The sequence below is a fragment of the Argiope bruennichi genome, chromosome 6 (genome assembly GCF_947563725.1).
Source record: "Argiope bruennichi chromosome 6, qqArgBrue1.1, whole genome shotgun sequence".
NCBI lineage: Eukaryota > Metazoa > Arthropoda > Arachnida > Araneae > Araneidae > Argiope > Argiope bruennichi.
In genome coordinates this window covers 134,765,300-134,791,427 of record NC_079156.1, presented here as the reverse complement: position 1 = coordinate 134,791,427, position 26,128 = coordinate 134,765,300, and the positions used below count along the sequence as shown (strand labels likewise).

General features: G+C 34.8%; 2 protein-coding genes across 2 annotated transcripts in view; both read right to left on the bottom strand.

Moving 5' to 3' along the window:
* Window positions 1–9,074, bottom strand: part of LOC129971537 (neurotactin-like) — a 115,333-nt gene extending 106,259 nt beyond the window's left edge. Inside the window, exon 1 of the mRNA XM_056085405.1 lies at window positions 8,939–9,074. The gene's annotated coding sequence lies outside the window, so the exon portion shown is untranslated. The remainder of the gene's footprint in view (window positions 1–8,938) is intronic.
* Window positions 9,075–19,130: 10,056 nt separating this feature from the next.
* LOC129972075 (uncharacterized) lies at window positions 19,131–22,361 on the bottom strand. Its single transcript, XM_056086055.1, has one exon. The coding sequence runs from the start codon at window positions 22,359–22,361 to the stop codon at window positions 19,131–19,133; it is 3,231 nt and encodes a 1,076-aa protein (XP_055942030.1).
* Between the last annotated feature and the right edge of the window lie 3,767 nt (window positions 22,362–26,128).

Sequence of the window (26,128 nt, the reverse complement as noted above, 5' to 3'; positions counted from 1 at the left end):
ATAGATAAGAATGAAGCTCCGATCTCAAATCGATGCATTTGATTTAACCCCAAGCAGAGGTCTCGCATATTTAACTCAAAACTTCTTCGGGAACTGCTGATGGGGAGGAATAACAAAACAACGGCGCGAAATTTAGGCGGAAATTTATGAAGGTTAAATGACGAGTTGCAACCCAAAATGGAGTCTCCGGTTTTATTTTGGAACTGGAGAAATACTAACAAGAGCTTTCTCTGTGACAATTTTCAGTGTGAGTATTCAAAATCAATGCAGGAAATTAGCATAATTGGGTTGCGTGTTGGCTTTTGGCGCAAAGGCCTATTTGGCTATACTGCGCCAATCAAATGGGAAAAAATAAAAAAGGCATTTATTTATTAAAATATAAAAGTAGAGATATAAAGATAAAAATACATATAATATGACGATAAAAAATATTTTTAGCATCCTAAAATTTAAAACAATGACACAAGAAAATTTGGAACAATGATTTAATATAAAAAATGCTTATAAGATAACATTCGACACTAATAAAAGGGGGAAAAAATCCTTCTAAATGTAGGTGAAAAAGCCAATAGCTTTTAAAAACATAAAAAAAAAAATATTTGGGTGGTATTTTGCACTCACCAGGTCTTGTAAAGTTAATAACAATGACTTAGAAAAGTATAAACGATAGGAGTTAAAAGATGGGCTTAGAAATATGACAATTAAAATATGACGAACAGTAAAATCAAGATGCTGTTGCACATAGGGACAATTTCACCAAATATAAGATAATTATGAATAAAACGGGTATGTCCTATACGGAGACGAGTCAGTCTGACATGTCCACGTATAAGAACAGGCCTCAAACCAATGTCTTTTCACGATTCCAATGGAGTGTTCGCCTTTTTATGACGCAAAGGCTAGGTCTGACCATTCTGCGCCAAAAACAAGGTATTTGCTTATTATTAACAAAATTATAAAAATACAAATGATTTCAAATTTTTTTAATGCTACATTTATTATTTTCATAATAAATATTTTACAAACAAATTAATTCAACTTTATTTTTTTTCTATGAATAACATTAATAAATGGTCCATTGTTTTATCTATAAGTACACTTCAGATCACAAAAAAAATTGAAATGCAATCGAAAAAAACTACAATAATTGCAGATAAAAATTAAATTCAGAACTTTCTTATATTATTCCTGAATATAAGACATAAATTAAAATAAAAACAATAGTACAAACAAAACTAACATGATTTTGTCACACAAAAAGCAATTTAAAAATAACGAATTATGCCATTCGTTCCTCATGTGATTTTGTTTTTTAAATGAGGGAGATAGTAATGGCCATGTTCTTATAAATCATAAATATCTAACAAGGAAGAAGCAAAATTCAAACCATCCCCGTGCAAATCTTTGAAGTAGTTAAGTAGACAGTTGTAGTCCCTTTGGAAAATGATTGTGGACCAGAAACGAAAGCTCTCTCTCTCTCTCTCTCTCTCTCCAAAGTTTCTGGCATAAAGGCATTCTCATTCTTTTCCCGCTCCATACCATTTTAAATGAAACATAAGAATGTCCTACTTTTTATAAAGAAAAGGGGAGAAAAAGCAATATAATAATACCAGGCCATTCTAATTGATGCGAAATAAATCCACATTTAAGACTCTTATAATTGTTTATAGGGACACGGGAAACAAGTGAACATTATTCATTCAGTCAATAAAAAAAAGATCCTTGCTCCCTTCGAATCAAAAGAAATAATTCTTCGATAAAAGAAAAAAAAGAATACTTTTTTAATTAAATTTATTTTACCTCGAGGCATTTCTATGACTTGTAATAAAATTGTAACCAAACAAAAAGTTGAACTAGCTTTTAATGTTATTTCTATATTAAGAAAAATTCAGCAAAGTGGAAAAAGAAAGGAAAAAAGAATATTTTGATTTAAACTGGAAAAAATGACTCGAAATGCATTATCGAGGTTTCTCAATTCAAATATCAGTGCCCATTGACAATAATAATAATAATAATAAAAAACTGCTGACGAATTGCAATTTTATCATTAGCGGAAAGATCAACCACGCCAAAAACTACCTTTAGGGTACAAAGTAAAAAAAGAAAATATCGCCAAAAGAAAAATCCAACTCTCCATTTTTTTTATTCAATTTTATAACAGTCTTGATGAAACTTCGAGATGAAATAATCATCTCCTACACTTTCATCCCCCAGGCTGAGAGGGAATTGAAAACCCAACGGACTATTACAACACGTGCTACAAGAGGGAATCCGCTTAGCGATCCGCAGAGGAGGGGGGGGGGAGAGAAGGGATTCTAAGGGGTGTACCAAGCAATGAAAGACTGCAGAATATTATCCCCTCCGTTCAATCCCCTTGTTTTTTTTTATCTTTTATTTTTTTCGCTAGCGGAAGGTCATGCCGGACCCTCCCTTTTCCAAAATGCATGCATCAGGTTCCACCCTTGAAAAGGACGGGAGGACGGCGTTGGAGCGGAGGGGAGACATCCACTTTTCCTTTCGGATGCCGCAGTCCCATCCGATGAGTTGCCCAATATGGCCGCCGGCGTAGGCGTTTGTTTCTGTTCACTGCGGATTTCAATGAAATGAGTTATTATTCCCGGTGCATGATTCGTTTACTCCTGCGCGCACAAAAGGAGCGCAGTTTTATGAGTGCAAAAACATAAACCAGAGTTGTAAAACGTGCGCGTGGAGGGTGCACTAGCGAGAGTTGGATTTTTCTTTTTTCGGTTTTTGAAAATATAGAAAGAAGCTGATGACTATGTTGCCTAATAGAATAATTGCCATCGTTTTCTCTGCTGCTGTTTATTATTGACGGCCTTATCTTGGCGACACCTTGCCAGTTTTCTTTACGATCGTCTCCTCAAAATGGGTTTGGTGCAGGTTTTATTGGTGCAAGAGCCACCCTTGTCTAAACTGCGCCAATATATCTTCAAGACGGGAAAGATAAAACAATTGAGAATTAGAAATTATATTATTACGATATTTCACGAGTTTTAATTGGCGGTTTTTAAGAGAAAATAAAGTCGGGAGAAAACATTAAGCATTATTTTAAATGAACACATGCGTGGTTTTTAGTTTTCAGCAGACTTCTTTGATATAAAAATAGTTTGGACACATTATAAAGATTGGCATTGGTAATAAATGTTGCTAAAAAAGAAAAAGCTGAAAATGAAAAAATGCATATACTGGAAATGTTTTTTTTTTAATACTTTTGAAATTTTCTCGACTTACTTTTGTTCTCAAACTTACATACTTTGTGTTCATACTACTCTGTTTCAAAATAAATAATCCAAAAATTAAAAACATATAATAAATTTTTTTTTACTATTATAGCAAAAAAAAAAAAAAAAAAAAAAAAAAAAAAACATTGCGATTGAGTTTGTTATTAATGTTTCAAATTTGATAAAACCGAGACGGCGCTTCATTTTATAAACTGCAACGATCACCATTCCCGAACTTTTTTTAGTATAGAATTATAATAGAAAATTCGTTATAAAAAAATGGTGGAAAAAAGTATTAAGTCCTTTAATCCCTTATTTTTTTAACTTTTTTTTTACATTTATTTCTTTGTATATTTCTTTCATTTGAAGTAAATAATAATAAAGGATTCCCATAAGGCAGTTTAGCATTTTATTCTGAGTGGAATATAATAGATTTACGACGTAATGATTTACTTACATTTCAAGATAAGTTCCACATACAGAGCGTCATCTATTAATACTGTAATGTAGTTATTTCTACTTTTAAAAATAAATGAGCGTGTGTCTGTGGCTTAGCGGCGCTCTTCATGCTAGATAACTTCATGTAGAGCTACTAAATTTGGCATATACATACTTAGGAGGGTATGTATATGCCAAATTTGGCAGTAATAATGTAATATAATACATTATTACCTACTTCATTGGGTAGTAATAATGTAATACAATGCAATAAAATAATGCACTTCGAGGGAAGAATTTTTTCAAAATGTTAATTAGGATTTTAATTTAAAAATAAAGGAAATTTTGACGTTTTCATCCATAATGTCAGAAATTATTATTACACAAAATTGATTTTTACACCATTTAAAAATCTAAAAATTTTATCTCTTTAATGATATTCATTTAATTGTTGGGCAAATTTCCCCAAAATTTAGCAATTTTTAAAAAATATTTTTAATTAGACATTTTAATATTAAATTAATATATTATATTTAAAATAAATATTTATTATTTATATTAATTTTTTTAAAATTACAAATAAATATTAAATTATAATAATACATTTTAAATATTATCAAATTGACATAAATATTTAATTATTGAACAAATTCAAAATAAAATGAAATATTTTTTGCATAACTAGAAGTAATAGATTTAATCGTTGCATTGATATGAACATTATTTCATTATATATTTAATCGCGTGATTTTTCATCGATGCTTGAAAGTTACAGAAAAAAGACTATTGTGTATAGTTTGTATGAGGAAGTTGGAAAAGTTATTACAATAATGCGAAAATGAGCTAAACGTTATGTTATGTTTTAGTTATGTTTTTAATAGCACTTGAAAAATATTCTGGGATTCCATTCTGTTAACAAAGATTATGTACACAATGAACAAAGCAGATACAAGACTATCAAAATAAACTGTATTAATATCTGTAATAGTTTTCTGCTCAAAAAATAATAAAATAACGGCATCTTGAATAGGAATTTAAATATAAGAGATTTAATCGTAAATAAATATAACTAACTAGTCGCCAAAGGCAGGTAGTAGTTCATACCATAAGTAATTTTTATATATAAATTTAAAAAGAAAGTAAAAAAATTGCATCCTTTGTCAACAAACATATTATCATCCGTTTGCAGGTCAAATGCAATGTATAGCACAAATAACAATATCACTGTGCATGCGAGACATTTTATTTAAGAATATTTTTCAGTACGATATAATAAATTATTTTTTTTGTAAATTTAATGTATCTTAATTTCCTCAAGGCACAAGTCAAAATCAGAAAAAAAAAAAAAAAAAAAAAAAAAAAAAAAAAAACTTGACTGAAATATTGGTTAAACAAAATCTTAGTCAACCTTCGACGCGATGTCAATGTCAGAGATAATTAATCCTTTCACAGCATTAATTGTATTAATATAATGATTCATCAATCATAGTATTAATGTATTATAGTATATATTATATATATTTATCATAGTATCACATCAATCATAGTATTATTCATCAATCATAGTATAGTAACCAGGCAATACCTACAAAAGAAAGTTATTCTTAAGTAAATCAATAACACTCAAGTCAAGAAACTGACTTTTGATTAACAATTACAACGTGCCAATAGGATTTATAGTTTTCATGTTGAAAAAATGCTCCCCTTAAATGAAATTCAGTCATTCAAGTCACGTATTAAAGAGCATCAGGTATTGTGAAACTCATTAAAAAGAATAAAGAAATGCAAATTAGCAAAAGAATCATCATAATAGAAATTCACCGGTCAAATTCCTTTTGTTACTTTTAGTGAATTGTCTTTTCAATTGTCAAATCTGTATCAATTCATCTACTTGTCTTCGGACAAATAGCTTAATCACCCGAATTCTTTTATTATATCAATTAAAATCAAGTCACGAACGAGGTATTGTTATTCTGATGGTTATAATAATTTATCAGTGCCCTTAGATATTGCTACTTCAGCTTTTGTCTGTCAATTGTAAAAACATCTAAATGGATTGCTACTATTAAGAATAAATTGAGTAGAAGATTCCAAACAAGATATTAATGTTAATTTAAAAATGATTCATAAAATCTTATCTTTAGTTGAAATAAATTAGAAGACAATTTTAAATGAATAGTAAAAAAATATTATAATCTATTGCATAATGACAAAATATTTACAATAAGCCACTTGACATAGTGTTTGGCTCTTTTATAATATTGGAAAAAGAAAAATGTATCAATCGTTTTACAATTCATTTAAATTAATTCTTTCAGCATTAAAAAGAGATCTTAAGAATATTTTAGATTAAAGTTAAGCAAGTTAAAATTTTAAATCGGCTAAGATTAATCTGTCAATGTTGCAGAAATCTCTATTGAATAAATATCACCAGTCCATTTATTTTGCGGCCGACTCTTTTCACTCAAGTTTATTTCAGTGATAAATTATATAAGTGATTATAAAAGTGACTTTTCTTTGAACAAAATGAGATTGAATTATCGACCGTGACTAGACATAAAATGTGCTCAATAAAAAAAATAAAAAAAATTAAGAAAACCTTAAAAAAATTTCAGTCCCACGAAATTACTGTTTTCGGCAACTGATTAATCTTCTTTATCATTACTACAACTTAATAACTGAAATAGTTAAAATTCAGCAAGTGTCTTGTTTTTTTGGCATTTAGACCAATCCGATATCGAAAGCTATGGCGCAGAAAGAAATACGTGACGCATCAATAATCCCTCACCACCAAGCCACTGACAAAAAATAATCTTTATTTCCATTGAGATAGCTATTGTTTTTCCACTGGTTCGCTTGTAAAACCATTGAAAGATATGAAAAAATAAGGCCATAAATACTTGAAAGCCAATAGCTCTCCAATGCTCCATTAAAGACTAAAAAATGTAATTTAAGCGAATAAGCTTCTGAACATGGTGCATTCAGTTGTCCATTGAATAAATTGTCCAGATAATTAATCTAAGGAAGCAAAAGCAAAGCTTTATACTATCCTCATTTACAAATCTAAATTCCCTCAGAAATACAACCTGTAAAACCACGCTCCTGTTTCTCATCTCCTCCGCGACGTATCTGGACGACTGCAGCAAAAACCTACACTAAAGCACTTGAAAGATCACAAAATGCCGTGTTTATCAGAAATAACATTTTGAAAGATCAACTTGCTACATTATAATTTTTATGGAAATCCTTTAAAAAATAATCTTTATTTCCATTGAGATAGCTATTGTTTTTCCACTGGTTCGCTTGTAAAACCATTGAAAGATATGAAAAAATAAGGCCATAAATACTTGAAAGCCAATAGCTCTCCAATGCTCCATTAAAGACTAAAAAATGTAATTTAAGCGAATAAGCTTCTGAACATGGTGCATTCAGTTGTCCATTGAATAAATTGTCCAGATAATTAATCTAAGGAAGCAAAAGCAAAGCTTTATACTATCCTCATTTACAAATCTAAATTCCCTCAGAAATACAACCTGTAAAACCACGCTCCTGTTTCTCATCTCCTCCGCGACGTATCTGGACGACTGCAGCAAAAACCTACACTAAAGCACTTGAAAGATCACAAAATGCCGTGTTTATCAGAAATAACATTTTGAAAGATCAACTTGCTACATTATAATTTTTATGGAAATCCTTTAAACAAGAATCTTTGATAAATTGGACAGAAATGACACCAACTCAACTAAAGAAACTGAACTCTACCTCGTCGTCTTACCCATGTTCAAAATCTAATTTAAGCTTTACCACACTGACATAATTCTGGATATTCGCCGAAACTGCCTTACATAAAATTATGTCCTGCCCCTCCCCACTTTCCTCATGAAATTTTGTTCACGTTTTATATTTTTACTATACACTGTATCCGTTAGTCATTTTCATAATGCACCATTACTTGCTAAGTAATTTCAATACCCTTACCTGTACTGTCCGGAAGTTAAGAACTTCGAATCAAGAATTCCGTGACCCACCCCTCAAATCGGCAATGATAATTAACACGAATATTCCGAGATTCAAAATTCTTCTCCCTTTCCGGACCTCGAGATTAAAGTGCTATTTTTATAGTATTAAAGCACACAAGGCGATACAACGATGCGACTGATCGGAGTTTGATTGTAGCATGACGTATGAATACTGCACGACTTAGTTTGCCAATGAGATGATACAAACAAAATGCTAATAGTTTCTAACTAATTGAAAACAAGAAAAATAATACATTCTTTCACTTTAAATGAAAAATGAAACAATATTATTTCTCTAATTCACGCGTTATTCTTTTTCTCTTTACTGAATTTTATGCTGTGCACGAAAATTCTATTATATATTACATATTTTTATCAAAAGCAAACTCGCTCGACTAAATCACATTTTATTAATTACAATTCTGAATTACACTTCAAATTCTAATCCTTCCTTAAGGGAGAAAAATAATAAGTTCCATAAACATACGAGATGCATGTAAATATATAACATTCATAAAAATAGAATAGAAAAAAATTATATGGAAATATTTCGCATCTCGTTTCGTAATCTTATGAAAAATTAAACTCATTTAGCATAATCAGATGCATTAAAATTCATTAACTTATAAAAATCGATTCGACAAAATTAATTAAAATACTTCACAAAAAATTATGTAGAAATAACTTCCATAAAAAAATACTTTTTTAAAAAAATTTCTAGAAAGGAATTAAAATGATCCTAAAATCAATAGAAATATTTAAGCCATAATTTGATACAATCAGATGATGATGCGTTATTTGAGATAACCAATACCAAAATATCTTCCAAACTATCTTACCGGCACCATACAGAATCTAAAACTATCAACTCTCACATTCACTCCCGGTGATTCTTCCATTCATCAGTGGAATAAAATCCTTCGCTCCATCCCGGAGAAGTCTAGAAATTCTCTCCGATAAACTTTGTTCCAGAATTTTCATACGAGACAGTTTTTCCATAAACATACGAACAAAAATTACCTCACTAAAAGTATTTACACCCAGCACAAATTGAGCAAAACTATTTCATCTGAGAATCCTAATAAGTCACAGTGCTTTTTTTCAACCAGCGCAATCGATGCCCGGGATATCAGGTAAATATTGATGATTGTTCCCGGGTAAGTTCATCACCCTCACTAAATTCCTTTTAGAGGAAGAAATTCAGAGAGAAAAGAGCAAAAACAAGAGAAAGAGACGCACCTGAGGAAGTGAAGATGAATCTGCTTGCCTTATTATTTCCTGGAAAACTGTTTCAGTCTGGCAAAAACCAAAAAGCCGGCTTTTTTTCAGAGATGATCGCTTTCCACGGCTTCTCTCCACACAGATTCGCAGCAGAACGGTGAACGGACGCCGGTTCCACAGTTCAAATTCGGCATGGGATGGGAGATTTACGTGACGTCACTAAGGGCAGATCGACTGTGGCGCCATCTGCAGGGAAACGTACACATTACTTTGAAAATTAATCTATATGTGCTGTAATGCCAACTTTACACTGAAAAACTAGCAGATAAAGAAAATTTTACAGGGACTCAACGTAAAATGAATTCTGTATAGTTTTTGCAATGAAAAAAAAAATGCGATTGTAATTTTTAAAAGCATTTTCTACTAGACAACTTGCTATTTCTGCGTATAAAAAATTTGGGACTTAATAGGAATAGACATATTTTGTTTATTTTTTCGCACGATTAATATTAGAAAAGGGGGAAGGGGGACTTTTTATCGTTGAAACATTTAGTTCAAAGTTTAGTTCAGGTCTATAATTTTGTTGTGAGGTGTCTGCATTAAATTATATCCATCTACCGTAGGGGATGATGGTTAAATGGGTAGAGGGTTAAGTGGGTAGTAAAAATATTGGCAGGCTACTATAATTTATTATAAAACTCAATAAAGAGAAAACGAATCCTATTAAATTCTTTTAAACGCAAACGTAACAAAAGAGGGTGACAATGGCTCTGTAACAGCTATCCGTTACTGTAAAAATAGCTTTTTACCTTTATTATATCTTTTCCGATAGCATCATAAAATTTCTATATTCTTATCTTAAAATGTGTAGCTATCTAAATAGGGTTTCAAAGTGGCCCGTAGTTTGCACATCAGCAGCCTAGAATGCCGCGGTTTTGAGTGATCGTGTTCATATTCACAATGTTGATAGATTTGGTTGAAAATTTGATCCAGATTTACAGTCTTGGTGTAAAAACAACAGGACACATTTCATCCGATTCATTGCATTTCTGATCTATCGTGTAATAAACATTCACTCCGAATTTCGCAAAAAAAATTTGATACAGATTTACAATTTTTATATAAAGATCACACGGAATTCTTATTATCTTGTTCCGTTTCGTATTATCTTGTTCCGTTTCGTATTATCTTGTTCCGTTTCGTATCGGGAGATAAATATAAATTCTGGAAATAGGTTTTCCAGAGCCAAATAGTATTAAACCTAATCGTATTATTATCCGCTTCGTATTACTTATCCTACTAACAGTATAACCGAATAGTATTACCCTAATATTAAACTTTAAAATCTCGAAGACATTTTTTTTTAAATTAATGGTTCAGCTCCAAATGGGACTTACACATTAGAAATATATTAATATTTTATGAAAAGATAATGGAAATAACACCATCAAACCTTGTTTAATTTTATGTTAAGGGATGTTTATTGGCGCAGAAGCTACATGTGGTTATATTGCACCACACATCTTGTTGAAATAGAAAACATGAATAAAATTTCATTCCATTAGAATTTGGGATCGGGCGGGGGAATTAAGACAGAACAAGAAAGAACATATTTTCGCAAGTAGTTATAGCCATGCAATTTTATGGAAATGTCGGTATTATATTTGTAGTGTACTGTATTTGTAGTATTTAGAACCACAAGATCCAATTCTAGTTATACTGCGACAGCCATACGGTATTTAGTTAAGAAATACTTTTTATATTAATAAAAATTATTTAAATGTGAAATTGTATTAAAATATATCTAAAATATTTGTATGGTGTCTTATAATAAAAGTAGCAAGAAGTTAAAATTACAAAGTCAAATGTTCGACAAAATGATATAAACCAATAGCTTTCAAAAAATTAAAAACGCTTTGATGGGGATGTTCGCCCACCAGCATTCGCACGTCCAATGATGAGCAGTTAAAAATATCGTTAATGATGAAGACACAAATCCGGACATTCCATTAAAATGTGAACACCGGTTAAAGGGACTAAGCAACCTGAGCAAATAGGAACAGTTTAGATATCTGCATAGTTAAAAGATAGATTTAGCTTCTATATTAATAAAAAATATCTATGAGTTAGATGGTTGTGATCAATGCGAAGTCTAGTTCATTTGACATCATGGAAATGTTGGATGTTAAAACGGTTCTTGAACACCAATATAGGCGATTTATTGCCGTAAAGTTAGGACCGAATGCCGTAACAATTCCAAGAAAAAAAGGAGCCCATTAAAAAAAATATTGCAATACAAGAATTGGAAACAGTAATTGGAGATTTCGAGACAAAGCCACTATTATTTATTTTTCAAGTTACCAGCGTTCGCGTGATTGCCATTGCAGTTCGTGCGCTTTCCTTGTGTAGTCTACTGTTGATTGTCATGGCAATCAACTTTTCAGCACAACAGGCACAAATACGTGTCCTGTGGCAATGACACTTAGGGTATCCAAAACTTTGGCATTGAAAGCATCTGAACTGAAAATTATGCACTGTGAAACCGCAGTCTTATGGAGGCTACATAAATTCAGGGAGTTTTATACCATGAAAAGTAAGAATTAATGTTTGTAGGTAGAAATTGACCATCCCTCCAATTGGGTATTTGGGGTACATATGCTACTCCTTTAGGTTTAAATTTTTGATGAGGCACCTTTCCGCCTTACTTCAGGCCATTACTGTTTGCCCGCGTACTTGTATTGGTTTGTGCTTTGTGACTCTCCCTTATGTCTTCTGTGCGGAAAACATCAAATTTTTCATGCTACTCATTTTGATTCGTACTCTGCACTTGTGTTTTTAAATTGTAAAGTTCAGAAATATTGGAAAGCTAGAGATCTAATCGCATCATAGCCAATTTTCTGGTCATTTATAATAAATAAATTCTTGAGGTCTCTTCTCTGAAGGACCACCGTGGAGGCAATCGCACCCTTTGAATAGTTTAAAGAAATTTGAAGACCGATTCTTACTGGAAATATAGCCAAAACTTATAATTTGGAGGACTTACAGTTTTGAGCAAATTTCAATAAGGAAATCAAGAATATACCTCTTGAACATACTTTTCAAGAGGTAATTTTTTTCCCCCGACAATTACTGCAATAGTCTTTTGCACGAGAAATAGGAAACGTTGCTAAAAGTAGCATTTTTTCGGACTCACACTTGACGATAAAAAGAACTCTGAAGTTTTTAATCCTTTTAACATTTTATACAGTTTCATATTATGTTATTCATATTGTAATTCAATTTCATATCCTTCTTCATATCCATTATTTTAGAAACTGAGCATGTTTAAGGTTTTATTCGTCTTTTTAATAATTTTAATAACTTCTAAGGACTTGGTCATCATAAACTTTAATTTTTAGTATTTTCATTGGATCTATAATCTACGCGCCGCTCCCCACTGCAATGCGGCTTTTTCCAGATTCGTCGGTCGATAATCAAAATATAACATCACATTTATATGGCTACTTGGTTCCATTCTCTATTCTTTCAGAAATCTTCCTGCTCTCCCCCTTCCTCCTTCGCCTCCCCATGTCATCTCCCGTACCATCAACGATACATTTGGGTTTATTTTTATCTTGAACTAGAAATTTAACCTCTTTTTAATTATAGTAAATATTAACTTGAAGTTTTATCTAATCCTAGACTCTTGGTTATTTTAACTCTATCTTTGAATTTTACTCTTGTACCATCATTAAGATTTTACCGATTGAATCTTTTTGGTTAGTTTAGCTTTAGTTAAAGTTTTGATAAATCTTAGTTTTTATCTGTTTTGTGTTTTTGTTCGTTATGCGTTCGGTTTGCTGTGCCCCTTTTTTCTGTGTTTCTCTGTGTGTTTTTAGTGATTTTACCTTAATAACCTTATGCATTTTTTAAATTCCTTTTTTATGAAATTTCCATTTTATTGTGACGGACTGCGACTGTGGAGTGGTGTGCTTACTCATCTTGGGTTGAATATATACCATTTAAACTTGAGTTTTTTTTCCTCTTATCAAATTGGAACACAGGATCTCATTCTCTTAGTTAAAAACCTAGCCTACCTCACCAGACCGTGGGTTGGGTTATTGGGCTGTACACTATTTAATTAGTAAGTTAAAAAAATAATTAAAATATACACCATAACCTAAAAGTAGGGGCCACCGCAATGCTGTCCGCAACATCTTTCCTCTAAAAAGAAAAGAAAAATTAAGTTAGTCTAAATGCTTTAAAAACTTAAACACTAGTGGACCATCATGGAGGATAAGCTGTGATGATATAAAGTTAGGGAGCCTTACGTATAAAGTTAAACTAAAGTTATTGAAATAACTCTGCAAACCTATGTTCTTCTGAAATAGTCACCTACCAATAGTTCTTGTCAATAGGCACCATGCTTGCTTGCTGTAAAGTAAGCATTGACACAGCATATAGAAAAACGTATTGTCTACAATATTAAATAATAAATTTGTATTTATAATATAATATTATATTATAAATACTAACTTATAACTAAACCTAAGCTCAGTCGCTTTACAAACAGATATCATCCATCCATCCATCAAAGCCCGCTGCAATCAATGGATTTAAGCAGCTTTTCACCAGATTTTATATTGTGTCTTTTTTATTTTATGTTTTTATAATATGTTTGTACTGCTTTTAATTGCTTTCCCTCTCCCCATCGATGACGATGGGTCGATCCATGTAAAACTACATATGAATCTGCCATTCTGTAACAGCTCTTTTTATACCACTAATAATATGGACCATAAAATCTTACGTGGTATCCAAATTAAACCACTGCTAGGTGGCGTGTTCCGGATTGGATTGGATTTGTGGGTTTTAATGGCGTAAGAGCCAATTCTGACCATACTGCACCAGACGTATGGTTAAAATATATATAAAAATATTATGCGTGTAAAAATGGAATAAGTGACAAAATGCACTATGATTAAAATGTCGGCATGGTGTTTTTAAAAGAGAACAAGATGTTTAAATTACATCATGATAAAATATTATATAAAATGGTACACACCATATAGCTTTTAAAAATTTAAAAATGTTTTGATGGGGGTGTTCCCCCACCAGAATTTGCATTTCTAGCGATGAGCAGTTAAAAAGTTGTCTCCTATGACATATAAAATTAGGACACTCGATTAAAACATGAACAATAGTTAAATTTACAAGGCAATTTGGGCAAGTAGGAGCTCTTTCGCCGAATAAAAGGTGTGGATGAGTTAAACGGGTATGGCCAATGCGGAATCTCGTTAATTTAACATCGTACTCACGCATTGGATGACAAGGCCAGGGTAAAATTGTGGGTTTTATAGAATGAAGTTTATTTCTAACATGGTATTTCCATGACTCCTGCCACCGCGTATATAAACGACGCACCAAAGAATTTTTTACATCATTGCTTGGGATATCTCGTTTCAAAAGTAAAGATGCTCTCTTTTCTGCATTATCTGCCATCTCGTTTCTACCAATTCCGACATGACTTGGAACCCAACAAAACAATATCTCATAATTTCTGTTTTTTATAGTCCTTAAGAGACTCAGGATTTCCAGGGAAACAGGATGAATTCGATTATAGAAGTGGGAAAGTGCTTCCAAGGAACTCAAGCGGTCCGTATATATGCAAAATTTTCGTTCAGTAGAGAGTGAAATCGTCTGAAGGGCATAGAGTATCGCCACTAACTCGGCAGATAAGACCGAGAATGTTGTGCCGAGACGGTAGCTCAGTACATTGGTAGTGGTATTGTTTCTGACACTAATGTGACTGTCTGACTTTCACCCATCTGTGAAAATTTTCAAATAATCCGAATATTGACTACGATGAGAATCAAAACGTTTCTGAAAAAATATAGGGGGAGTTGTCGTTTTCTCGAAACCCGAGATGGATTTAGAAAACAAAATTGAGGAATATCCCATGGAGGAAACGGAAAAAGATCTGTAGTCTGAATCGCTACATCATGAAGTTCCGAATCATGAAGTATTATTTTAATTCTTTCGCAGAATGGTAGAATATGATAGGGTCGAGCCGTATAGAGTCTCCGAAGACTCTCTGGAACAACTATAGAACACAAGGGGTGCTTCGGAATAGACAGAGCTCGAAGATAGTACTGGGCAGATAATTTTAGGCCTCGTAAACTTAGTGGTAACTGATAACAGGTTACATAAAGGCTCTCTACCGGTAAAGTCCGAAATTCTCCCGAACAAATCCTTAAAGCAGAATGGTGTGTAGTGTCTAATCTCCATAAATTGATAGATCGCGCAGAGCCATACACCACGCATCCATAATCAATACGTGATAGCGTCACTGCTTGATAAATGCGGAGTAATGAAATGCTATCAGCACCCCAAGATGTCCTAGAAAGTACCTTGAGAATGTTTAAAGACCTCTCACACTTCTTCTGCAGATGTAAGACATGTGGGAGAAAAGTGAGCTTACGGTCAAATATTATTCCCAAAAACATTACTTCGTTAACCACAGGAATATTAGCATTCCGGATATGGATTAAAGGATCCAAATGGATGCCATGCTTCCTGCAAAAATGAACACATCGACTTTTCTCGGGACCGTATGCCCATTTTCATCACACCAGTCTACTAGCTTGTTAACTGCAACTTGCAGTTGGCGCTCTATTACGTGCATATTGTTCCCTTGGCAAGAGATCTGAAGATCATCCACATATAATGTGCCTTTAACAGATGGGGGGGGGGGTAACACATTAAGAATCTGGCTAAAATGAGTTACGAAAAGCGTCACACTGAGGATACTTCCTTGTGGAACCCCCTCATCTTGAATAAAACGATCAGAATAAAAATTACCAATACGTACACGAAATGTTCTTAATGATAAAACGTTCTTTAAAAACACAGGTAAATTTCCTTTAAATCCGAAATTTGAATGAGTATCAAGAATGTCAAAACGCCAAGCACGGTCATAGGCCTTTTCTATGTCGAAGAATATGGAGACCAGATGATTCCGCCGGACGAATGCGGTTCGAGTTTGGGTCTCGAGAAGGACGATATTATCTAAGGTGCGATATTATCTAAGAGCGTCCCTTGCGGAAACCACTCTGTAATGGCGGAATACAGCTTTTTTTCTCCAAATCAAACACAAGACGGGCATTAACCATGCGATCTAGTGTTTTACATAGACAACTTGTAAGGGCAATTGGTCTGTAATGCAGAGGGTTAGAGGAGTCTTTGCCGGGTTTCAGGATTGGAATCACAATAGCTTCATGCCATTATGATGGAAACTTCTGTTCATTCCAAATACGGTTAAATAGAAATAACAGGTTGGAAAGAGAAGTCGTAGACAAAGGGCGAAGCATGTTATATATGATTCCATCAGGACCAGGACTGGTATCACGTGCTTTAAACAACAAGGCCATTAATAATTCATTCATCCTAAATTCTGAATTGTAAGAGTAGGAGTTTCGGGTAGTAAAAAGCAAAGACTTCCATTCCGCGCGATTCTTAGTCATTATAAAAGCAGGCATGTAATTATCAGCTGCGGAAACCTTTGCAAAGGCTTCTTCGAGAGTATTGGCAACGTCTAATGGAGAAGACATCACCCCATTTCCAATATTCAGAACTGGGAAGAGAAATCTTTATATACTCCATTAGCAGCTTTGACTTTTTTCCATAACAATTTGTTGGAAGTGAAGGAGGTGTGTTGTTGTGATTGAGGTGATTTGTTGGTGTGATTGAGGAAGCAAAGCGACACCAGGACTCCCTCTGGCTACGCCGACGAATTCGACGAGCATTCGCTTTAGCACGTTTGAAGGCAATAAGATTCTCCGATGTTGGGTACCTGTGGAAAATATTCCACCGTTTCTTTTGTTCCCTGTAACTATCGTGGCAGGCTTCGTTCCTCTACGGTCTTCGAAATTTTCGCACACGTGGGAAACTTTTAGGAATGGTATTATTGGCGGCTTTAAGTAAACAGTCGACGACACTTTGTATTACGTCTGTAATGTCGGCCATGCTGGCAATATTCTCAGAAATTACTGCTTGTTGCATGAAAGCAGTCCAATTAGCCCTCTGAAAGACATAACGTGATGGACATTTCTTGAAATCAGTCTCAGTATAGGAGACTATTAAAGGGAAGTGATCACTATCATGGAGATCACTTCCGACTATAAAATTAAGCAAAGGCAAGATATCAGGAGAGTATATTGCCAAGTCAAAGCTGTGGAAGGTATGTGTGGGCTCATGAAAGTAGGTTTTCTCGTCACTGTGAAGGAGACAGAGACAATTATCAGATATGAACCGTTCAATCTGCCGCCCGCGAGAATTTGTTCTATCAGAGCCCCACAAGGTACTGTGGCCGTTAAAATCGCCACATAACAGAAAAGACGCCGGAAGCTGGCACATGAGATTATCAAGATCATGTTGGTTAATCGAATCGTGTGGTGGTAAATAAATGCTACAAACTGTGACTAATTTTCGAGCATGAACTTGCACAGCCACAGCCTGCAATGAAGTGTGCAAAGTGAGAGCTGTGCTCGGGTATAAGGATACAAACGCCACCAGTTCCATGGATGGTATCCTTCCTAACACTGTTGTAACCACGTAGTTTGAGAGGAATATTGGACGACAAGAAGGTTTCTTGGAGTCCAATACAAATTGGATGAAATTTGTTGATGAGATCTTTAATGTCTTGTAGTTTAGAACGGAGGGCACGACAATTCCATGAAAGGAACGTACACATTAAGAAAATGCTTTAGTAAGGGGATAAATAGAAGTTGGAGTTTCCGGAGCATCGCAACTCCTTTTTAACTCGTCCTCTTCCTCCGATGGGTGAAGGGAGATTAAGTTCATGACTTTTTAAGGGAGCACTAAAAATTGACGTTAAGTCCTGTTGGGCAACAACCTTATTTGTTAAACCTAGAGTGGCAGAGTTTTTAACTGTAGATTTTTTTAATGTTGTCGGTAAATCATGTTTTGTAATACCTCGCTTTGAAAGTCTAAGTACCAAAGAAGTCTGTGATTTAGATTTAGATTTACGCCTATGGACATTAGATAGCTCAGGAGTATCATTTGTGTCGCATTCAGAATTCGAGGATTGTGCTTGAATGGACAGTTTTGCTTTTTCAATTTGAACGTTTTGATTAACAACAGTTGGGGGATTCCTTAGAACAGCTGATGCATAACTTGAACCTTCTGTAGGGTGTTGTGTTGTGTGTGTCGAGTGAGTTTTACTGGCGCAAGAGCCAAATTTGGCCATACTGCGCCAAACTTATGGTGGATAAACAGGATCGTGGTTTAAAACATATGATAATGTACTATAAAAAGTTAAAATTCTAAAAACATTTTGAAATTACAGCGAAATTGAAAAATAGTGAAATTAAAAACCTTTTTTCATATCCGATTCTAATAGAAAAATTGTCAAATTTAAAAAACTATACAAAATATGCTTAAGAAACAGTAAGATTTCCTCACACATCCTACGTGTATTTCTTGTGGCTGTTCCAAACGACGGCTGGCGCCTACTTAACGTCTAGGCCTGAGTGATTATTTTAAATCCAGTTCAATCTTAATAATCGCCCGGTTCAATCATGTTGATTGAATAGAAATAAATACAGGAACCCATCATATTCTAGATTATTATATTATTTACATATTTACAGTAATGGTTTAAAATATAAAACATAAAAGTGAATCAAGCATCTCGTTCATGGCGAACCACGCCACCTTCGCTCGTCGTCCCTCGTCCTTATCTGTCTAGTCCACTTCCTGTTCGTCTCTCCTGGTTTTCACCCCCTCGGATACCACGAGATCTTTCCCCTCTTGACTGGTTTTGCAAGCTTCGTCGTTGGGAGCGGAGGAGCGGGTCTTACACGCCCCCCCTTGGAGAAGCACATTGTCACCTTAGAGACAATGCTGCGTCTTGAGAACTGGACGGGTTGCTTATCACTGATCATCTCTCACTGTAAAAGGTTGATCCTGAAATGAAACAGTATTTCCAAGCAGTATTTGTCGCTACAACTAGGAAAGGAGCAGGAAAGAGGTGGGAGAGCAACTGATATGCAATTCCCAAAGAAAAGAAATAACACATACACAAATTCAAAATGTAAAGACAAACAAATATATATAAGAAAAAAAATATCAAATATGCACAAAATTGGTGATAAAAGTAACAGAACAGATGCACAAATGCTTTCGTACATTTCTTGAAAGCCTTTCTTTCTTACTGCTGCAATGGCAATCTAGATAGAGAGTCTGCATTGCAATGTTTACTCCCCTTTCGATATGATATTGTCACATCATATCTCTGTAAGGCTAACGACCATCGTGCAAGTTTTGCGCTATGGGGCGTTTGTTGAGTGAGATATGTCAAAGGGTTGTGGTCAGAGATAACTTGAACACGAGCACCAAATATCCATGTGTCGTATTTCTTCAAGGCCACCAGTACGGCGTAGGCTTCTCTCTCGATAGTAGCCCATCGTGTTTGAGTTGCAGTCAATTTCTTGCTGAAAAATGCAATGGGTTTTTCCTTCCCATCATCACCTATCTGAGCTAAGCAGGCTCCAACGGCTGTTGCTGAGGCATCCGTGTATAACTGGAATGGTTTATCCAGTTGTGGGGTGTATAATGAAGGCATCTTGACTAATTCTTCTTTTAAGATTTGGAATGCTTGCTCTTGTTCTTTGGCCCATGGAATTTCGTTGGGTACATTTTTCTTAGTGAGATTTGTTAGTGGTAATACTAATGAAGAAAAGTTTGGGATATAGTCCCTGTAATAATTTGCAAGTCCTAGCAAACTACGGACTTCTTTCTTATTTGTAGGTCTCAATAACTTCTTTATGGCTTCAATTTTCTCGGGATCTGGAAAGTGCCTTCCTGATCCGACGATATGGCCAAGAAACTTCACTTCCTTTTTGCCAAACTCACACTTCTCTAGATTTATGGTAAGGTTGGACTCTTGAAGCGTACAGAATACTTCCATAATGTGCTTTTTATGTTCTTTCCAGCTTTTGGAGAAAATGGCGACATCATCAATATATGCACGACAATACTCTCGATGCTTTGAGAGGATCTTATCCATGCTTCTTTGGAATGTGCTTCCTGCATTTTTCATACCAAAGGGCATCACATTCCATTGGTACAACCCAGAATGAGTGATAAAAGCGGTATAATGCTTCGCTTCCGGCTTCATGGGAATTTGCCAATATCCTTTGGTGAGATCTAATATGGATATAAAATTAGCTTTTCCAATTTCATACAATAATTCAGTAACCAGTTTCATTGGATAGGCGTCTGCAATCGTATATTTATTCAGCTGACGGTAGTCTACGCACAGTCTGATACTACCGTTTTTCTTAGCAACGCACACTACGGGATGTGCCCAGTCACTCTCGCTATGTTCAATGAGTCCTGCTTCTAAAAGTTCTTGAACTTGGCGTTCAACTTCCCCTTGCAAAACAATTGGGACACGATATGGAGCTAGTCGCTTGGGGACACAGTCATCGGTTACCTTAATGTTATGTCCTGGCACCTTAGCTTCCCCTGGAAACTTACTGAAACTGTCTGAGTACTTAGATAAGATATGGATCAGCTCAGCTTTTTGTTGTAACGATAACTCCTCTTTTTGATTATAAATTTGAGTTCTTATATCACGATTGATTTGGCTTTTCTGATTGCAATTGGTTGGGGCAGGAAATATTTCTCCAAATTCATTGTCTTGGTCATATATCACTCCGACTTGCTCAAGTCGTGCTATGTATGGTCGAATTTTATTGTTTACATGGATCTCTTTATTCGTACCATCTTCCATCTTCAGAGAGCCATCTCCTTTTTGTAATTTTAAGAAACATTTTTTCTCCTGCAATGGACTTTCTTCTTCTTGATTTGGTTCTTCATGAACAGGTTGCTCCGAATCGTCATTATTTATCACGGGTAAGGTATGTACCTCTATTTTCTTACATAATGCTTCGTATACAGTCGAGGAGATCAGCATATCCCTTACTAGTTTCCTCGATGCTGCACAAGTAACAGGAACATTACCATGCTTCCCATCATTAATTTTTACATTCATAGTAACTAGTGGGGCAAGCTCTTCTTCCCCAAAGGCTGATATAATTTTTATGCTGCCCTCCTCTTGTTTAGCGCAAGAATCAATTATATCCTGTCTGATGACGGTGATTTCAGCACCTGTATCCACGATACCTTCAAATGCATTGTCTTCAATTTTCACTGGTATTTTCTGTGGAGGGCTGATTCGCGTTATATCTTTTTCTGGTGCCTTTAACTGTGTTGTGAGAATCCTACCTTCATCAGTCTGATTTTCAGTAACGTTCTCTGGAAATCTCTGCGATCCACTTTTCTCGCTTGTCGTTTCTACCAAACGTCTTGTCACGTGGTTAATCCTTGAGAAATTCTTTTTCTCAGCTAACTTTGGGCATTGGGCTCGTAAATGCTGCGATGATCCGCACTCAAAACATTGACGCCGATCGGAACGTTCTCGCTTCCAATTCCGAGGACTACTGGGTCTCTTATAATCGATGTTCACTGCATTTTTGTCATGGGCAATAGGACTTTTCTTTTCAAAATTCCCATTTGTTCGTTTCCTATCATTACTAGGAATATGTCCAGTTTTTGAGCTTCTCCTTACGCTGTCGTAATCATCAAGGAGATCGGCTAGCTTAGATGAAGACGAGATTTTTGTCCATGTGTCGACAAAATGTTCCCGAACTTCATTTCCAACCCTTCTTTTAATTTGATCTACAACCATAAGATCCTTCAATGATTCGAAATCCTTTACTTTAATACCATCCAACCACTCCTCCAAGAAGCTTCTCAACTCAAAGGCCAGATCCCTCCATGAACTTTCCATTCTCTTTTGATGTTGCACAAACCGCAATCGAAAGGTTTCTGCACTCAATTTAAATCGTCGTAAGAGTAATTCCTTTACGTACTCGTAAACGTTAGATTCCTCTTCAGGTTCCCTTGCTATTATTTGAACAACATCTGACGGAAGAAGTGGCATTAATTGGGTGACCCAATCTGTCTTATCAATCTTTAGTCGCTTAGCTTGGCGCTCAAATATGACTAAGTAAAGACTTATATCATCATTTTTTGAATTAAATTTCTGAAGTATCTTTTGTAACTCTAAGGAATTATGTTTATTACTCATTTCATTATTTTCTGATATTATGGATTGAGTTTCGATCGAGGTTTGTAATTTAATTTTTTCTAACTCAAATTGCCTCTCTTTTTCCTGTCTTTCCAAATTTTCTTTTTCTTGTCTCCTCTCCACAATGCCTTCTAAAACACCCTTTACAAACTCCTCCTCGTATTCGTTGGAATTTAGAATCAATTTTCTAAGATTAGCAATCGTGAGATTCCCATCAATCTCTTCACCTAATTCACTAGCTAATTCCTGAAGATCACACTTCCTAGCTTTAGCTATGAATGCCATTATTCTAATTCAACAAATTAAAGAGCTCTACACAAGAAATGAATGGTATACAATAAAAACAATAAAATCAAAACATTCGCTTATATTAAGTTGGAAAGTAAAAGATTTCGTCTATCAGTTCAAGCAGAAAACAAAACAGCAATTCTAGCTTCATTAAAGGAATTCTCCTTTTCGTTTCCTTAGAAGTATAGCTTAAATACTTATATGGCTACTATCAGACTCAAACTAAAATACTAGGTTATAAAAAAAAGTGGTGAAATAACCAAATTTAACTAATAATGAAATTAATAATATTTAACAAAACATTCAATTAACTTTAGCACTTAATGAAAATATGAATTCATACGAGTATTTCTGCAGATTAATCATGTACCAAAATCACAGCATAACTCATCAATCAAACAAACAGAAATAATTAACATTCGTTTACCTTATTAAATAAAACACAATAACATAAAAATGAATTAAAAAAATAATCCAGATTTAATATTCAACATTCAAAACAATATTCAATTAAACAGGATTTCTTGCTATACTTTTTAAGCTTGTTGCTTAAATATAAAATTATCCAATAATGATTATAATAGCAAATATAATACTAGATATATCAGAAATACACGTGGTGTAAGAATAGGTTTACAGATACACTTGATGTGCTATCTTTTAACTACTTTTAATTTATTCAAAGAGCACTGCTTCTTTCTACAAGGTCTTTCCAATTATAAAATACAATTCTATAATATTATATTATCGTTGTCTCGAAACGCACTGCCACAAAAGCTCCTTAACCAATATTTGACGCTGTTGCGATAAATATTCGAACAAATGTAACACTGACGTGTTTTAAAAAATTAACGCTGAGGCGTTCACAAATTTAACGTTGATGTGTTCAGAAAATTAACACTGATGTGTTCAAAAATTTAACTCTGATGAGTTCACAAATTTAACAATGATGTGTTCACGAATTTAACACTGATGTGTTCTGAAAATTAACACTGATGTGCTCTGAAAACTAACACTAATGTGTTCACAACAAAAAAATGGCGCTGATGTGCACGTTTCTGAGACAAACGATAAATATTTTCAATTCAATGGGAAAAGCATTTACAATAATAAAAATAAGCTCTCACCTCTAACATTTTGTAGGCAACATTCCAGTAGATATTCCAATATATCCTTGGTAGGATCCTTCCGACTACGCCAGTAAGATTTCCTCACACATCCTACGTGTATTTCTTGTGGCTGTTCCAAACGACGGCTGGCGCCTACTTAACGTCTAGGCCTGAGTGATTATTTTAAATCCAGTTCAATCTTAATAATCGCCCGGTTCAATCATGTTGATTGAATAGAAATAAATACAGGAACCCATCATATTCTAGATTATTATATTATTTACATATTTACAGTAATGGTTTAAAATATAAAACATAAAAGTGAATCAAGCATCTCGTTCATGGCGAACCACGCCACCTTCGCTCGTCGTCCCTCGTCCTTATCTGTCTAGTCCACTTCCTGTTCGTCTCTCCTGGTTTTCACCCCCTCGGATACCACGAGATCTTTCCCCTCTTGACTGGTTTTGCAAGCTTCGTCGTTGGGAGCGGAGGAGCGGGTCTTACAGAAACAATGTTGGAAAAAATTAAAATATCATTAGAGATGCAAACATATAGATAAAATGCAATATACACACACATATGTATATTATATATATATATATATACACACATTACAAAAGCAAATATAATAAATTTCAAGATGTGAATCTTCTAAGGTTAAAAGCAAAAAACAGCATCGAAAAGACAAAAAAGTAAGATGCAAATTCACTACGAGTTCTTATATTTCGTTGGAATAAGGTTTTTTTTTAACTTGGTAGGTAGAGTAAAATTTTGAAATTTTTTCAACATTGATTAAAGATTTTGTTTCCACAGGTGAGGCCTTTTTAAACTTTTTAGTGTGTGTCACTAGTTGAAAACCAGTTAAATCCGGCGAAGCTGAAGCATTGTCACTGATTGGTGCAACAGACACAGGTGAAGGATTTGGCAAGTTAACTGGAATAGGATCTCTTTGAGTAGATTCTAATGGTTTTAAAACCTTACCAGAAGATAGATCATTCAGATCCCACTGAGTGGATATGGTAGCCGACATTTTTTTAACTGCAAAAGCGCAATTTATCCCAGTCGAAGGCGTTTTCGATTTTATGAGTTTGCGAGCTTCCTGATAAGAAATTTTATTTTTGATCTTAGTTGAAATTATTTCTTTCTCCTGTTTCCAAGCAAGACAGTTTCGGGAAAAGGAAGTGTGCTGGTCTTTGCAATTCACACACTTCTCTTCGGCAGTGCAGTTAGTACTGTCATGACCAGATTCTGCACAACGGGCGCATGTTAGAGTCCCGCGGCAAGAAGTTTTAGAATGCCCGAAGCGTTGGCACTTGAAACAACGCAATGGGTTTGGAATATATTCTCGGACAGATAGGCGCATATATCCGGCTTTAATGTGCTCAGGTAATTTAGGAGAATCAAATGTCAAAACTAAATGTTTTGTTTTTAAGAGATGGCCATCCCTTCGTATAGAAATACGCCGTACATAGGTCACTCCCTGATTTTTTAAATCTTTAGTTGTATCTTCAACAGAAACATTTAATAGCTCTCCGCAGGATATAACTCCCTTGGAGGAGTTCAATGTCGGGTGGGGACTAACTTTAATAGGAATTGTAGACAGATTTTTCAGCATAGCAATTTGTTTGGATTGTTTGGAGGATCCAACTTCAACTAGCAAATCGCCAGATCGAAGCTTCTTTATAGATTTAACTTCACCTACATTACCAGAAATGGCTTTCTCGACAAGAAAAGGGGACACATTATGGAAAGACTCTTTTGCATCAGATACTCTTTGAATTAGAAAGAAAGATGGAAAATGATTAATTTCTGAAGCCCAACAAGGGCAGGCAGCCACCGGCTTTAGATATTCCCAGCCTCGGCGCTTACCTTAGTGCTGGCCGGAACCTATACGCTGGGAGTCACCCCCGGGGACAGTGACCACCCTTAACGCCAAGCCCAAGGAGTGACCCCTTCGCTTGATCCCTAGCAGACTAACCACTCAGGTGACTAGGTACCGGCCGATTGATACACCGGGGACCACAGTGCACCACCCGTCTAATGGGTCGCCACGCACGGCCAACACGTGGGGGTTTTGGCTGTCCATGAGAAGCAAGAAGCAAACAGAGCGGCGACAGCTTCTCATAGAAAGCTCCCTCGCTTGCCGTCAAGGAAAGGAAAGAACACAGCAGAAAGCAGAAGGCATAGAGGAGTGCGAACCGAATGGGAGTAAAGATCCCTGGGTACCTCGGGATTGGGACACCCGTACTCACCTATAGTAGGCGAGCCCCTGATGGATGTGGCGTGTTCCGGAGTGTTTCAGATCGCTAGGGACTTGGATCTATTGCTGTTCTGGACCCACACTTCGTTAAAGAGCCCCCCCCCCCCCTAATTTAAATTTTGGATATCGAATCTACTTTTTCAACGACAGAAAAAGCAATAATTTATATTTTTAACAGAATCTTAAAGACATTTTAAATTTAGTACCAAAAATACAATAGCAATTAAAATACATTTCTCAGATTTTAAAAAAAATATTAATTGCTACTCCCTTCTCACAAAGACATTATGGATCTAGGATGTCGATATTAGGTTATTATAGTATTTTACCTCTCATAACTGTTTTAACTTAGTCATTGGAGATTTTAATTGCAAAGCGAAATTGTGTAGTGCTTT

Coding starts and splice junctions, on each gene's coding strand:
- LOC129972075 (XM_056086055.1), bottom strand. CDS start 22,361: ATGGCATTCATAGCTAAAGCTAGGAAGTGTGATCTTCAGGAATTAGCT.